Source organism: Ambystoma mexicanum, chromosome 5q (genome assembly GCF_040938575.1).
Source record: "Ambystoma mexicanum isolate Mex_15411 chromosome 5q, UKY_AmexF1_1, whole genome shotgun sequence".
NCBI classification, from domain to species: Eukaryota; Metazoa; Chordata; class Amphibia; order Caudata; family Ambystomatidae; genus Ambystoma; species Ambystoma mexicanum.
Window position 1 is genome coordinate 80,967,366 of NC_090933.1, and position 16,890 is coordinate 80,984,255.

Below are 16,890 nucleotides of genomic sequence, written 5' to 3' on the forward strand. Positions count from 1 at the left end.
CTGGGACCCGATACGTGCGTTCCCAAGTCCTCACGCAGTGAAGGTCTGCAACTGTAACCAGTTGCTGTTCACTCGCAAAGGAGTGAAATTGATCTGACCAGAGCATGTCAGACAATGGAGTGCAACAAAAGGTAGCACTCGAGAATAAGTGAATACGCGGTGGAAGTACGTTTTAAACCTTGTACGTTATAAAAACAGTTTTAACAACGTTATTAATGGATGCGTGCAGTTAAAAGTGACTTTAACACAACAACCAAGCCTCGGTAAAGACCTGACATCATCGTATCTCATAAAACCAAGTGCTAAATCTCAAACAAGCTGAATGGAAAACAAACAAACACGCATTACCTTAAGCTGAGAGGTGAACAAGCATGGCCAAAAAGAGACATTTCCTTTGGGAATAACTATTACTACCAGAGGAAAATGGGCTGAAATAACATCTCTAAAGGCAGAGCTTGTACATGATTGACTGTGGTGCTGAAGATCCAGCTATTGGTCAGAAACTCAGTGTCAAAGCCAACAGAGGTTGAACTGAAAGTACTTGATTGATGGTTTAACAAAAGATAAGAGTGGTTTAACAGTGGCACTAGAAGGAAGACAGTGTTAAAAGGAGATAAATACCTTGCCTGTCTAGCGGAGCAACAAGGGGCATTGGTGAAAATCTTGTCTTTGTTATAACATTGCACAGAAATGTGGAAAGCTATTTGAAGTTGTCTTTAAGAAGCAGAAAAGTGAAACCTTATGGTGTACATTTGAAGGAGTTATGCCTGGCAGGAGAGTGGTCCAGACAGAAGCAGAGAAAGAAGAAAGAAGAATGGGAGTGGATCACCCCAGTAGAAGTTGAAGTTGTTGTGTTTTATGGCGCCAAGAGAAAAGCACTGTGAGAAGAATTCTATGCTTCATGGTGCCTGGAGAAAAGCAACGTGAAGAGAACTGAAGTTGTTTGGGTTTTATGGTGCCCAGAGAAAAGCACTGTGAGGAGAACCATGTGTTTCATGGGGCCAGGCGAGAGCACTATGGAGAAAGCTTTAAAGAACTTTTCATTGTTTAAACTATATTTCGTGGAGGAGAAGGGTCTTTTCTGGGTTTTACTGTGAAATGGTGGAGAAAGTTGACTTTATCAAGAACGGTTTTAGGACTTTGGTTCAACCTTGGATTGACTGACTTGAAAACCTGGGGAAGGGGAATTCGCTCAGGTTACGAACTCAGATTTTGAAGGTGTTGCAAAACTACAAGTGTTCATTTTAAGAATTGCCATATGCTTTCTTATTTATGTTTGTGTATAAAGTGTGAGGGCCAGAAATGTTATGAGTGTTTTTCCTAAGTTTATTTAGGTAGGGAAGTCCTTTGTTAGATTATGGCAAGAGAGGTGTTGGATTTACAATTTTGGTTTAATAAAATGCATTGTTTAAAAAACCCTCCAAAATGTGTCCACCTCACATTTCTGACCCCCAACTGTATCTATTGAACCAGACGCACACAACCTTGAATTGTGGGAGCATTGCTGTGTGGGTCAATATGGACTAAAAATCTGCTGATAGTCTGAAGCCAGATAGCGGGTTCTTTGCTGGGTCCCAAACTAGTATCCCCTAATTCTTGCCAAAGACCTTACTAGGGGAATGGTGTGTATCACATCCTTATTAATAGTCTACATTAGCAGAGGCTCTTGATAAAGGTTTGGATACCAACTAGACCTCGAAAACTAGATAATTATTCTTCTGTTACATCTCCCTGTCCGCGGTCTCCACGGCCACATGAAACCAGGTCCATTACACTTAGCAAATGGCATTTAGCTGCTCCAATTTACACTCACTGGAAGCTGCCCGGGAAGTGATCAGCAGCAGTGTTGACACGCCGTAGATCTGTTGCCTTGACAACCAAATCCATGCGCCCACGGGAGCACAGTCAGCTGCTGGATGACGCTCACGCCACCCACAGTTACGATTTAAAAGCTTAACAGAGTGGGAGCTCGCTGCTTCTAATCATATTTTTCTTATTTTATTAAAAGTTGTTTATTAGTTTGATTAACAAACTTTTACAACATCATCATCAATATAACATAAGAGTTTTAAGATGTTCATAAATTCAGTGCATCTCTGTTTTCATGATTTAAAACATATTTCACACACAAGAAATGTATGATCTTCGAAACAACAAAAATTAAGACAAATTTCACTTAAGCTTATTCACAAATCAGTCATTTGCATATTTGAGTCAGTTCAGGCATCGAGAATCAAAGTACTTTCATTTCATTTTTAACAGCAAATTCTTGTTATCCAATTCTGAAACTACCACCTTAAGAAATTTAGTGAGGGCCAAATTAGCTTTACATGAGGAGCCCCACATGAACACTTTCCAACACCATTCCCTAGAGTTATGTGTTGTACCGAGTAGTTCCACTCCTATTAATATGGAACGACACACTTCAAAGTAACCACAGTAAATTGTTAAATGTTTTAGTGTTTTTAGTGTTTCCTTTTGCGTACCATCTCCACAGAATCGGCATAATGCTTCCTTGTTTAAACCATTTCCCTTTTCCCAACTGACTGTTTTTTCCCCAAGTATGCAATTGATTGAGCTTGAATCTTAAGTATAACTCTCGTAGTTTGCTACAGGGAAATTTGAGCAAATATGGTCTACGAGGAGTCCTTGCTTGTGCAAATACTGAAGCTTCTGTGTATAATTTCTTCGACTGCATCTCGTTTACCGTTTCAGCCCAATCGTGCTCAAAAAGCCATTTTTTCACATAAGCAGAGCGAAATTCAAGATCGATAGGTTTTAGAGCAAATTCATCAAGCAGTTTGATCATGGTATTAAAGAAAGTTACCACAGAAGGTGGGTTTGCTGATTTCAGCATAATGGAGAAGTCTATGTAAAGTGAGTTTTGTGGAGGAAAGAGCATCTTTGCCAAGTTGGATAGTTGCCGCCAGTGATATCTGGCCGATAATGCAGTTAGACCAACTTCTTGTTTCAGTACACAATTTGGAAATCAGCTGGACATTCTCAAAGTGTTTTTCCACAATTGCCCCTGGAGTTTATCTAATATCGGGTCAATGTTTAAGAGGCATACGTCGATACCATACAAAATAATGGGTTCCATCTTTAACAGGTAGAATTCTAACAAAGGGCCCATTGAGAACATACAGAATTTGGCATACACAATCTTCATCAGTTATTTTAGCATTCGAGCTGGTATTCCACATTTTTTCGAGTGAGAATCTTTCACATCATATCCCAACTATTTTAAGCTTGTTTCCACAGGAATGGCAACACTGTCTATGGTCCATTTAATAATCTGAATTTTTTTTTCTCATATTTTTGAAAATCAAAATTCTTGATTTGTTGACGTTACACCTTAAGTTATGCTTGTAAAGGTATTCAGAGAAAATATCAAGGTTTTTTTTGCAGTCCAAAAGCTTTGCAGGGTATGTCATTTCAGATTGACATATTCATTCAATGTCGCAGAGGTAGAGGTTAAACAGGGTTGCTGCCAGATTGCATCGCTGCTTAACCCCCAACCAGTGGTCGAAGTGAGCGGGAGCGGTGCTCCTCTACTTTTTTGAATGACCTTTTACAGCTCCTATACTTTTATTTTAAAAAAAACATTCCCGAATGGTTTTGTTTTAAAATAGAAGTGTAGGAAGAAGTTGAAACTTGCAGTTTCAGTGCAATACACTGAACGTTCCCTTAAACAGCAGGTGCAAGTGTTTGGGGTGTGTATTGTGTGTGGGAGGGGGCATGGTGGTGAGGCTTGTGGGGAGTGGTTGCAGGCCTGTAGGGAACATAGTTCCACTACTTTTCGTACACTTCGACCACTGCCGCCAACCCCGTTGGAATTGGTTTAGTTGTTGCACCGGAGTTGCCGATTCTCACTCAGTAGGATGTGCCATGGTGTCATTTTGCTACTAATGCAATTAAATGTAGCGGGACACCCTTACTTTCTAGTTTCTCTCAAAGTGTTGTGCGAATTACACAATCAAAGGCCGCAGAGAGATCAATCAACGCCATATATAAGGCACCTGGGTTAGGCATTTTTGTTTTGACCAGTAAATGAGCCAATACTGTTGCATTTAATGCAGTGCCCATTCGGGCACGAAAACCTATCTAGAAATGTGACAGAATTGAATGTTTTGTTAAATGATCCTGTAGCTGTTGCAGTAACAGAATCGCAAATACTTTGGCTGCTGCATCGATCAGTGCAATGGGTCTGAAGTTTTCGGGGTTGGACTTCTCACCCTTTTTAAAAATGGGTACTATCACTGATTCCAACCATGAGGCTGGAATCTGTGAAGCCTTAATGATCTTGTCAAACTGGATTTTAAGCATGGAAGCCCATAGTTCCGGACTGTTTTTTAATACGCATGGTGGAATACAATCGGGTCCTGGTGTCTTGGAGTTATTGAGCTTTCCGATTGCCCACTCGATATCATTGCAAGTTCAACCCTTGAAATCTTCTACCTTGCTAAGTGCAAATTTTGACGGTTGGTTGTTGAATCTTGCTGGCAACAAGAATTTTGTTTAAAAAAATGAAGTCCATGTTTCTTCGGAAATGTTAGAAGATTGTTCACAATTCACTCTGGCATCATCCCCTTTAGTAGGGCCCAGGTTGATCTATCATTCCGACATAAATTGTAGATCATTGCCCGATTTATACTATGAGTAAAAATTCAGGAATTTTTGATTTTATTCCTGCAACTGTTGCTTATTTTCTTTTTTTTAAGTTGAAAATCTATGGCATTGAGTGATCATTTTTTAAAGTGCCTGATCTCAGCGTTTTTCGTTTTTTTAATCGTTCTTATTTCATTGCTAAATATGTGCAGTGGTTTCTTACGTTTTTTTGTTTGGGTATTACGTTCAAACAAAACTCCCATGGAGAGCCTAATGGTGTCCACTATTTCCGAAGGTGTTAATAATTCGTGGATACCTAGATATCTCTTAAACTGTCTAGCTGTCATTTGTTGTGTAATCATGACGTTGAGCCTTTCACATATGTAAGGGTTCCACCTTAAAGAGGCGCCCGGTCGATCACATACAATAAAGGTGTGAAGGGGATTTCTTTCCAGAACGGGGATGTGCCGCTGAATCTTTAGAGATAAGATACTTTGATCACTCAGTTCCGATTCGCCAATCTCAACTTCATTGCATAAAAAACATAGGTCTTCAGATACTGCAATGTAATCGATGCATGATTTCATATGATTACGTTTCCATGTGTCAATGCAACCCTTGTCTTTAAATGGAACCAAAACAATATCCCATTCGGCCAACCATGTATGCCATATTTCCCCTCTTTTAATGGAGGGTAATTTTTTGACAGATTATCTACATTACATTCTGGGGCTAAGTGCATCGTACAATTGGAATTAAAGTCACCTCCTAGTATTACTTTGCATTGTGGCCACTGGGAGAAGACCTCATCAAACAATATCTCAAATTTTTCCAAAACCTTTTCAAAGGACATGCAGTTCGGGTTAAAGTACAGCGAGATTATTAAGTAGCAGTTCCGATTGCTGGCCCCTAATTCAACAACCACAGCCACAAATGATTGAGATTTGCAAACCTTTAAAAGGGAGAATACAGGTTTGTTATTGAGAAGAATCCCAAGTCCAGTGGCCTCAATCTGGAAGGCAACAAAACCTTTGATCTGGATTTGTTTAGTGGACATTGTTTCCTGGCACAGTATGATGTCTATGTGCTCGTGCGGCACAAATCTAGTTGCCCACGTGAGAATGTTTTTAGTTCCACACGAGTTCCAGGACATCATCCTGAGCCACTTTTTTCTACTATGTGGCGGTTATTTTTGTCCCTCCTTTCCCAGACCTAGCAGCACTGATAACCATGACCAATCTTTTCTGTTGTTAGAAATAGCTGCTAATTGAGCAATAACTGCTGCCTCTGGGGGTTGGGAGAATGTAGACCCCAAAGCTTCTACATTGGTTGCTATTGAGGTCACAAGAGGAGTCTCATTAAATACTTTCGCTTCTTTGATTGATTGCAATAAGTTTAGTGATAGTCCTAACATTTTTAACTCTCTTCTGTGAGCTCAAATTAGTTCGGAGATGATAGAGGATTGAACTTGAAATACCATCCGGTTATTGTTGACCGGAGGCAATGTAATCCATATAATATCTGTAGATGTTAATGTTCTGAGTGTGGGAATTTTCTGAAATATCTCAAGCATGAAAGAGCGATTTAGGCTCTTGTCTCCATTTATTTCAGGAGTACTAATCCAGCCCAAGATACTCGAAATCTGTGGCATAAGGTCACATTCTTTGTTGAAGCCATTTGTCTCTGCGACATGTTGGGGAAGTGGTTGGGAGTTTACAACCAAAGAAGGATCATCCTCGACTGGATGTGGTTTTGTGGAGAGGGTGGAGAGATCAAGGCTCGGTTTTTCCCGGGCCGCCGCCCCTGCTATATCCTCATTATGGTGCTGGTGACTATAAGGTGAGATAAATTTGATTATGTTGTCAGGACCCACAGGGATTTGATTGTGATTCACTACCCCCTTTTCCACCGGAAGATTTCCTTCCATGAATGTCAATCCATCAGCACCGCTGTTTATCTCTACAGCATCTTGAGTATTCAGTGCTGAAGTTATTTTATTCGGTATAGATTTATAGTAAGTGGATAACAGTGATTGCTGAGGGATGGTGAGGAAAGATGTAAACTCAATTTGTTTCTTTAAGGATATGTTGTCCACTGCAAGATGTTTCTTTGTTCTACCTGAACCCCACTTGAGGAACTGCAATTGGAGAGCTAATCCACTTTCTAAGGAAAGTTCCTCGTCATCAAGCCCTAATTCTGTTGATACCGTTTTAGATGGATTGAATGGGGGTCCACTATTGACAGGCTCATCATTTTTTGCAATTAAGGTGTACTTGGTCTTATCTCTTGTGTTTGGATTACTTTTTTTTTTATTTGTATTATGTTGTTCCGAGTCCTTTTGTGCAATTTTACGCAAGTTTAGTCTATTCATTGCACGAGTGTAGAGCCTCGTTTCTTTTCACGAGGCAAAGTATTTTTGGTGTGTGATGTCATGGAAGTCATCAGAGAGTCTCTCACCCGGACCTGAGAATTTGTGTTATTCGTTGCTTCATCCAGTATACCTACAAGGGCAGAAGGACTGTCCGGTTGCTCATGATTCGATAAAGGTGGTGGAGGATCATCTTGTACATCAATTCCTCTCACTACCTCATCATTCTGTTGGTTAAAGAATAGCGGTTAATACATTTTTTCTGCGTGATTGGAGACCAACTGAAACAGCTGGGCATGCGTGAAGATTTGAGTGGCCTCACTCATTTGAGGTGCGGATAATGTATGTGCGAAAGATTGGGCAAAAACAAACGCTGGAGGTCTCTCGAAAGAGTTGAGGTTGTTCACAGATGATACAATAGGAATATCAGTCTGTGTGGCTTTTGAAGGGTGGGAGGCAGCAGAAGGGGGCAGTGAATAAAAGCCTCCTCAATTTTTGAATGTTTTGGCAAAAATAAAACCTTCCAGCTTGTTTAGTTTGGAGAGCATGATTGCCTGAGCGGATTTAATATCACGCAGCTCATACCGAGTGTAGTCATGTCCCCGATCTAGCAAGTTTAGTATTCTAGAGATTACTGGGTAGGAGGATTCAAAAATGTGCAAGTCGTTTGCTAGGGTAGTAGGAATAGCTTGTGGACTAGAATAAGTTTCTCCACTAGAGGACAAAACAGGTATGTCTAAGTCATCCTCGGGCGAAGAGAATGACTGTACAGAAGCAATCTGTGGCTTTTCGTCGTTGTCAATTAACAAGGGGGGTCCTGTGAGTCCCTCTGCCAGACATTAGTCCTGGTTACGAGAGACTTACCCAGAGTCTTTAGCTCACTATCTTTCACAGAGAAGAAATATCCCAAACATATCAGTCTTTGTCCTGCCCTGGGGCAGTCCAGCACCGAAATGCTAGGCAATTCTCCTCTGAACAAGAGTACCAACCGAAACCCCAGACACGTGTTTCGGTCTGGTTGGACCTCATAAGTAGGGTGGATCTGTGCCTCTCCAAGAATAGTGAGCAAGGGGTCCACGTCTGGATTCCCCTAGTAATCATAGCTATTCCTCGTTGTCAGGTTCTGGTAACTTCTTTGTGATATCCTTCCTGTTTGACTGTTTTGCTGAATTGGATTGTCTTTTGCCTCTGGCCCTTCTGCCCGTTATTGATATTCCGGTTTCCGACCCTGCTTGTTCAAGAGACCACCTTTGCATGCCGTTCAAACATTATGCCCTTTCATTCTGTTAGCGGTCTGGATTGATTAGGTCTTCTGACTCCTTTGGAACTTTCTCACTCTTACTGCGCTTCGCTCTTCCAGGGGGGGCTCTCTAATATCCACACAGATACCTCACGCCCAGTAAGGTGCATCTTTCTACCAACTATTTACCGACCAACGCTACCTTGTATGCTTCTTACCATTCTGAAACATTTCCCTCAGATTCGCCAGCATGTAAAAGAAGCCAGATCATACAGTGGAAAGGGACTAAATGGAAACCCAGACCTTATCAGTCCTATCCAGGTCCTGCCAGCATCTGGGATCTGCTGAATGAAGATGGCTGCGCATTTCATCATTTTAACTGGGATCATCTTCACTTTTGTTAGGTGTCTTCCTCCCAGAGGACACACTGCTGCTTATGCGCGCATTTAGAAAAGTCCCTCAATACTGAGCCTTCCCATGGCAAGTTTGGTGGTGCTGAGAGGCTAGGAGGCAGCAGGAGTTCCTCCCTCTAGGTCAGAGGTATTCAAATTGTGGGGTGCGCAGATGCATTTCCGGGGGTGTGAGGATTTAGGTTTTGAGGTCAGACCCCCCCAGCCTCAAATAAAAAAAACATCTTTTTTTAAGGGAGGAAAGAAAAAACAGGGAAGGTGGAGCCAAGGGCAGATGCAGGTCGTCCATAATGGGAGAGGAGGGCGTCAACCCAGTGGCCCCCAGCTCAGTGAAACATTGAGCGCTCACTCCGCTGATTTTTCCAGCTGAGGGAGTGCTTCTGGGCTGGTTGAACTGTCAAAGGGAAACCGCGTTTCCCTTTGAGAGTTCAGTTTCCCAGCCGCACATGCTCAATGAGCCATGCAAGGCTGGGGTCGATTTGCTTCACCAGCCTTGCATAGCTCATTGGAAATTCTGGCTGGGGAACTCCATGTCTGTCTGTCTGTGCGAAGGTGAGCTCCTGTAACACCTCGCACATACAGACAGAGCAGGCTTGAGCAGGGCATTTCAGCACCAACGCTCAGGTCCCTGCATGCATGTGCAGGAAAGAGGAAGGTCTTGCTTCTCGATTCCTAATCATGATGCAGGAGCTGGAGCACTTGGGAGGAAACATCAGGACTGGGACAGGAGGTATGTTTATAGTCCTATATTTGTGTGTATGGATGGTGCTTGCTGTGTAAATGTGTGTGTTTGTGTTGGTCCGTGGAGCTGATTTTGGCGAGTAGATGGAGGGTGGCAGGGGGGAGATGTACAACAAAGGCATTTTAAAAATGCCTTTCTTGTACAACCCCCCTACGCACCTGCCGAAATCAGCTCTCCTTCTGAGGTGCTGTGGAGCCCAGGGGACGGGATGTTATTTTTTTCCTGGACATCCATCATAGGAACTTTTAAAACGTTCTGGGAGTTGGGGGGGTGGAGAACCCTCACAAACCTCCCTAGATTAGCTCGGGCTCCCTCGCTACTTTCGGTTGCTACGGCATATCTGCGAGAACTATTAAGGCCCCTCCAAATTCACCAGCTGCCACTGACCATGGGACTGTGCTGGGAGTGTGGTGGGGCGAGCACAATGACTTTGGTGGGAGCAGGATGGGGGGCGGGGGCATGGCATAGTGGTGGGAGCAGGGTGGGTTGAGTTCAGGGACATTGGTGGGAGTAGGGTGGGGAGAGCTCAGGCACTCTGCTAGGAGTGGGATGAGGGAGTCCAGAGACTGATGGGAGCAGGTGCGGGTGCCCAGGGACTATCCTGGGATACGGGTGTAGCGACGGCGCACGATAGTTCATAGCCATTTGGACTTACTGTCCATTTGCCATTTTTGGGGTGGGACAGGGGGAGGGGGGCCCAGGCCAAGAAGGTTTGAAGAGCACTGCTCTAAATTATGTTTGGCCATCTACATTCTACATTCTGGCAACATAGATTATCCCCATGGGGCAAAGGAGCAAGGCTGCACCATAGTACAGAGCCTCTTGTTGGACAAGGACATGTATGCACCAACCACAAGGGGAAAAAAAGCAGTAGCTGATGGAGCCATCATCATGAGTCTTCACAAAAGAAATGGAGGCTGCACAGTGGGTGGCTGAATTTGGGACAAAGTGCCCCTTAGTCATATTAGGGGGCAAGCCCGCTTCTGCGACAAAATGCCTACTTTACAGTCTCTCCTAATGTAATTTGCCACAGGTCTTTAGCTCCCAGGGTTCAGCGAGCATGCAAGGCTGTTTTGACATAAGAAATGTAAAGATGTGTCTCCTATAAATTGTTTGCATTACTTACAAAATGTGTCGAACATTTTATTAGTTCTTGTATGCTGAATGGAGTATAGTTGATCACATTTTCACTAACAAACAAGAACAATGCAAAGAATTGATGAATAGTTTTAAATACTCCAAATATACATACCAAAGAAAGAACGAAATTAAGAAGAGCAGTTCCACTATAGAAGATTACTGTCACTAATGTAGTGACTGTGGTAAACAGTAGACTCACATTGCGGCTCATCACAATCCATAGGGATTCTAAGATCTGCAAAGAAACAAAAAGCCTCAGCAATAGCTGTAAAAATATTGGTATACATATACTGAAACAGTGCTACGACACCAGCCGATCACCAATGGCATCAATCATACAGTCATTTTGTTGTCAATCGATAAAATAAGCAGTGACAAAGCTAATGTTTATTGGTTTTTCAGGTGCAACGTACTCCGTTGCCAGGTATTGTCATAATAAGCCCAATTCAACCTTTGCAAGATAGTGTGTTCCTTTCATAGTCAATTGCCTGCTATCATTAGAACAGAAGACTGAACAGATTAGAACAGAAGACTGTACAGAAGCCTGAGGAGCTCCAATGCACTTTATCACCCCTGCGCAGACTAGTGTGCAGGGCAGGGGCAGACAGGCCGATGTTGAAGCGTGCTGGAAGACGCTGGAGAAAAGAAAAGTGTTAGTGTATGTATGCATGTATGTGTGTATGCAAGTATGCATGTGTGGTGTGAGGGTTGCTAAAAATAGCTTTGGGGGATGGAATTCCCCCCACCAATTAAAAGCATATCCTGCCAATGCTGGAAGGGATGGATGGGGGAGGGGTTTGGGACGTGAACCCCCCAAAATGGCTCCTTTGACAGCCATTGAGTGGGCAACATTCGGACACAGAACCAGTGTTTTTTTAATTGTATTTATTTACAATTATATACACAATCAATACACAAATGAGCAAGCAATTACACAATACCAAAAAGAAGGAAATTAAAGGGGAAAAAAAAAAAAAAACCTCTTAACAGAAGTCATTAAACATATTCCAGATATTCTCATACAATGACAATTTATGTTTCAATTTGTAAATCATTTTTTCAGTTCTCGACAGTGCATCTCCAGAACCCAATCTTCAAATGAAGGGGGGATCCGGCTTTTCCATCCTCAAAGTATTAACCTTTTGGCCACAATGGTAGCTCGAAAAAAAACATTTTTTGAGGGCAGAGCTAAGATCAGATAACCCTGAAACATCACCTAGGATCACAGTCTTGAAATCCATGACAGACCCCCCCCACCAGTAATCTTGTCACACACATCACAAACTTCACTCCAAAAACCTCTGACCCTCACACAGCTCCACAGCATGTGTTCCAAAGACCCAACATCCTGAACACACCCCCAACATTCATCACTGTCCGTCATGCCTCTTTTCTTTTGTGTAATGTTTCCGGACACCAGTATACGCGATTACGAATCTTAATTTGCCTAGACCTTTCACCGAAGTTCAGCAAACACAAGGAAACATTTCAACATATATTCTGCCAGCAACCAATATCAATCTCAAAACCAATCCTTTCACTCCAAACTTCCCGTAGTCTGTCATTACTTTGATAATGTGACACAATTAACTTATAAATTCTACTGGCCAGACCACCTTCCTTTCCATTTTAGTTGCCCAGAAAGATGTTTAAATCCAGGGTGTTTGACCAGTCAACTTCACCTACAGGTCTCTTCAGACGTCTATAAGCAGAATCCAATAAATTACCAAGATCCCATCTGTCTCTCATCTCAGTTGCAGTCAACCATCTACCATCCTTCCCTAGATCAGAAATCTGTTTAATACCAGCCAGGAACCAATCAGGCCAAAAAATCATTTTGGCGTTATCCCGAATCTTAGGATTCAGCTAAATAGAGGCCCTATGGCATCTAAAAGCATCAAAACCCAATAACGCCAAAACCTCACTCCAAGATGTGCACAAAAAAGCCATCACCAATGATTTGTCACCAGAGCCTTTTGTATTAGTGGTCAACAAAGCTTCTGGGACAAGCGGCCCAAAGGCATTCGATTCCGCCACCGCCCAGCGGTCCAACTCTCCATTCAAAAAGGGAATGAAAGAATAAGATGAGAAGGCTAAGTGATAGGCTTTAAAATGCGGAACCCCCAAACCACCCAGGTGAACCGGAAGCTGCAATTTCCAAATAGCAAGTCTTGGTGGTTTTCTATCCCATAAAAATTCCTGAACGAGACGGTCCAAATCTTTCCAATAACAATTTTTAATTCTCAAAGGAAGCATACTAGCCACAAAATTAATCTTTGGAGTCAAATTAATGTTTAGGGCATTTAACTTACCCCCATAGTGACAGATTAAGAAGAGGCCATCTGTGCAGGTCCATTTTACAATCTTGAATGACCTTGCGCATGTTTTCATCGACCATAAGTGAAACGGGAGACGTCAGCCAAACGCCCAAATAGCGCAAGCGCGTATCACACCACTTAAATCCCAGACCTGTGACTAGATTTTTATCACATCTGTTGGAAAGAGGCAAAATCTCTGACTTTAACCAATTAATCTTGTAACCCGAACATTCATGATAACCTGATAATATCCGCATCAGACAGGGAAGGGACACATCCAAATTCTGAAGCACCAACAAGAGATCATCTGCATATAACCACGCCTTCTGCATATCACCCCAGCAACCAACACAATGCAAACCAGGTTCAATTTTGATGCAAATAGCCAATGGTTCGATCGCCAAAAGAAATAAAAGAGGCGAAAGCGGAGACCCCTGACGAGTGCCCCGTTCCAAACCAAAGGACTCTGAGACAACCCCATTTGTCTTAACGTCCGCCGTTGGATTGGCATATAAAAGTGCAACCCAAGAAATGAACTCTTCACCAAGATTCATCTCCCTCAGAACTGAATATAAGTAGTCCCAGCTAACCCTGTCAAAAGCTTTCTCAGCATCAAGGGAAAGGACAGCAGCCACGCAGTCCGTCGCATCAGCAATTTCCATGGTAAGCAACAATTTCCTAATATTACTAGACGTACGTCTGTTTTTCATAAATCCAGATTGTTCCGCATCAATTAATTTAGGCAAAAACTTTTCTAAACGTAAGGGTAGAACCTTAGCTAAAATGTTAATAATTCGCTGGGAGATTGCCGACCTCCCTTTTTAAAAAAAAAAACAGAGATAGAAGCATGACTCGTACTTTTAGGCAAAGTCCCGTCCAATTTACAAGCAATGAACATATCTCTCAAGAGCTCTAGGGCCGAATTGGGAAGAATTCTATAAAATTCACATGGAAGTCCATCTGGAACAGGGGATTTTCTGACATTCAGCTTTGAAATTGCATTTTTGATCTCATCAATCGTCAGCACCTCACCAAGAAGGCCACGTTCAACATCCTGAATCTTCGGAAGATTTAAATTCCTAAAGATGTCCCTTCCCCTGCCTGAGATGCCAGCCTCATTGCTATATAATTTCATGTAAAAGTCACAAAAGACAGTTTATTTTCCTAGGATCAAATGTAATCCGACCTTCCTGGTCAACAACGGAAGTATAGCAGATTCCGACACCTTCTTTTTCAATTTATAAGCAAGCCATCTATCGCATCTCTGTCCTTTTTCGAAATATGTACAGCGGGAGCAGAATAAACTACTTTCTGCCCTGAGCGACAAGATATCCTCCATTTCCCTTTTAAGCTTCTTCAGAGTCATCAATTTGGCAGAATTAGACGGGTCAAGCATTAAATCCTGAGAAATCTCACTGATTTTTAGATCAAGTTCCAGTCTGTTTTTTTCCTCTGTTCCGTTTACCACTAGACAGCCCTAGACAGATACCACGCATACAACAATAAAAGGCCTCTCACGTGGTCGCTAAACTGATCTCGCCAGAACGGTTCTCTTCAACAAAATAGTTAGCCTCCGATACAATTCGTTCCAATATATCATCATCAAACAAAATCGATGTATTCAGTTTCCATGAAAAAGACCTGTCACTTTGAAATTTTAGCTTCAACCGCATCACCACTGGGGCATGATCACTCAATAGAATATTACCGATTACACAAGAAACAAAACCTTCCGTCACCGTCCCGCCCGTGAAAAGCATGTCAAGTCTAGAATACACCCCCATTGGCACCCGAAAAGAAACTATATTGACGTTTGTCCAGGTTCACGAGACGCCATTTGTCTTTCAAGTTGTGTTCCGTTAATAATGACATGAGTGCCCTGTGGTGATGATCACTCCGTGAAACCCGTCCGACCTGACTTCTGTCGAGTAAAGGATCAACAACTGTATTAAAGTCATCCCAAAGAAGAATATTAGGTGTGTTCAATTCTAAAAGAGTCTGTGCAACCATTCTAAAAAAGGAACCATCATGCACTGTTGGAGCATACACATTGCAAAGAGTCAACAGAACCCCCTGGATCTCAACCAACAAGGCAATCATTCTTCCATCCTTATCAGCACACACTCAAAATGGCCACACCCCTGGATCGCGATGTAAAAGAAGAACCATAAGCAGAACCAACCCATTCTGTTTCTAATTTCGAAATTTCATCACTTAAAATATGTGTTTCTTGTAAGAAGCATATATCTGCTTTCATGTGATGAAGCATTGTAAACACTTTCTTTTTCTTCAGGATGTTATTAACCCCATTCACATTCCAAGAGAAAACAGAGAGATCATTATCCACCCTACTTGGATGTGAAGTCATCATTGTAACATTAGCAGAAAAAACAGTTAAAATAAAAAAAGAAAAATAGAAAACAGAAACATATAAAACGAACAAGAAAAACCAAAGAATTAAGCGCACAAAAAAAGAACAGTCGAGACTGTGAAGTCTATTCAGCCTAAAAAATACTAAAAAGAACGTTGATACCATCTCTAGGACCTCTAGCAAGTCCCACATAATATCCCAAACATAACATTTTTTGCAGCAAATCCACCACAACAAACCACTGCAAAAGAGTAGCAACAAGACTAAAATCCAAACAAGAAATATATTTCTAAAGGACGTTAAATGCCCCCACCCCCGTCAATAAAACTGTAGTCCCAAAACCAAAATCATTCTGAACCAAACTAAAATAAAACCTGACTCCTAGGTGAACAACATCGCTTTGGCATATCACAACATTCCACAATCAGTACAAGAAGCATGTACGAATAACGCATCTCCCCGGAGACTAGAAGATCAAATCACAAAAACACATTGCAATATGACCGAATCTGTAGCGCTCCCCATCATCAGAACGCATATATGAGAACTCTTCAAGACTGCAACACCACAATTACAATCACATTGATATATATAATTGCGTGGCAGGAAGAGCAATGTACTACTGCAGAGTCACTTCCACTAATGTAGATGAAATGGAGATGGAACCAGGTCCGTAATAAGGTTTAGTTCAGGCATATCATCCCCCATGAAGTCATAGGAGCCAGAAACAACAAGGCAGTTAGTATAGAAATCCAAATGAAGTATTTGCAGATCCATGTCTAAAAGACAACCATAGACCCCAGTTTAGCTCTTGCCTATTTCATCCTCCCATCATCCAATACTAAACCCACTGTCCCGGTAACAGTAGGGAGCACTGACCAATATGTGCTGATCATAGTCCCAAACCACCAACATTTCTCCAGGCCATCCGGGTGTTATTGGTCCAAAACGGTCTCTCCTCGTGTGCAGCTCAACCCCTCTGCGCATGGTCTCGCTCTGATTGGGCCTAGCAACCTGCCCCCTCAAGGACCAAGAGTTTGTATGGGAGAGCGCTGCCCAATCTCACCGTACACAGGGTAACATCACGAGTGGTAGGGGTATGGGCCAGTAACCACCATCAAGAGTCTGGGTTTTTGATATAACAGACATACTGTGCCACATACCCCTCGCCGTCCTCCGCACCTGCAGCATTTCTTCTCTTTTCCCGCGCAAGATACTTCCGCGTCTCACATCGCAGTAACAGGAACTGAAGGCACCGCGCATCCAATGAAAGGCAGCGAGTTTAGAGACAGAAGACGTTTCCGGATCAGCTGATCAATGCATCACAGGTCGTACGTCACGAATCGAAGGTCCTTTATTCTAAATCAGCATACGAAAGCTCTGCCACTGTTGTAATCAATACAGGGAATGAATTACAGTCCACAGTTCCAGTTTTGGAATCCGAAATGCATCACAGGAGCCAAATGGAGTGCTCCGATAAACGCGGAAACATGGTGTAGTAGGAAGAGGTTCCATTGTAGATTTTCAAACATCAAAAACGTTAACTGACAACCAACTCCGGCGCCATTAGAATATATGAAAAACGTGTATAATAATGAGTAAATATGGTATTAAATCAACCAATTGTACAAGGCGGGCATAAGGAAATCTGGGGGAACATTAACTGAGGAGAGCATGCATAGGAAGGTCCCTT

The 16,890-nt window shown here is 42.4% G+C and overlaps 1 protein-coding gene across 4 annotated transcripts in view; it reads right to left on the bottom strand.

The window, feature by feature from the left end:
• TMEM245 (transmembrane protein 245) overlaps window positions 1-16,890 on the bottom strand; it is a 956,632-nt gene that overhangs the window by 240,970 nt on the left and 698,772 nt on the right. For all 4 annotated transcript variants that reach the window (XM_069620553.1, XM_069620551.1, XM_069620552.1 and 1 more), the window contains one exon: window positions 10,621-10,743. In XM_069620553.1, the coding sequence (XP_069476654.1) occupies window positions 10,621-10,743 (123 nt within the window). The remainder of the gene's footprint in view (window positions 1-10,620; window positions 10,744-16,890) is intronic.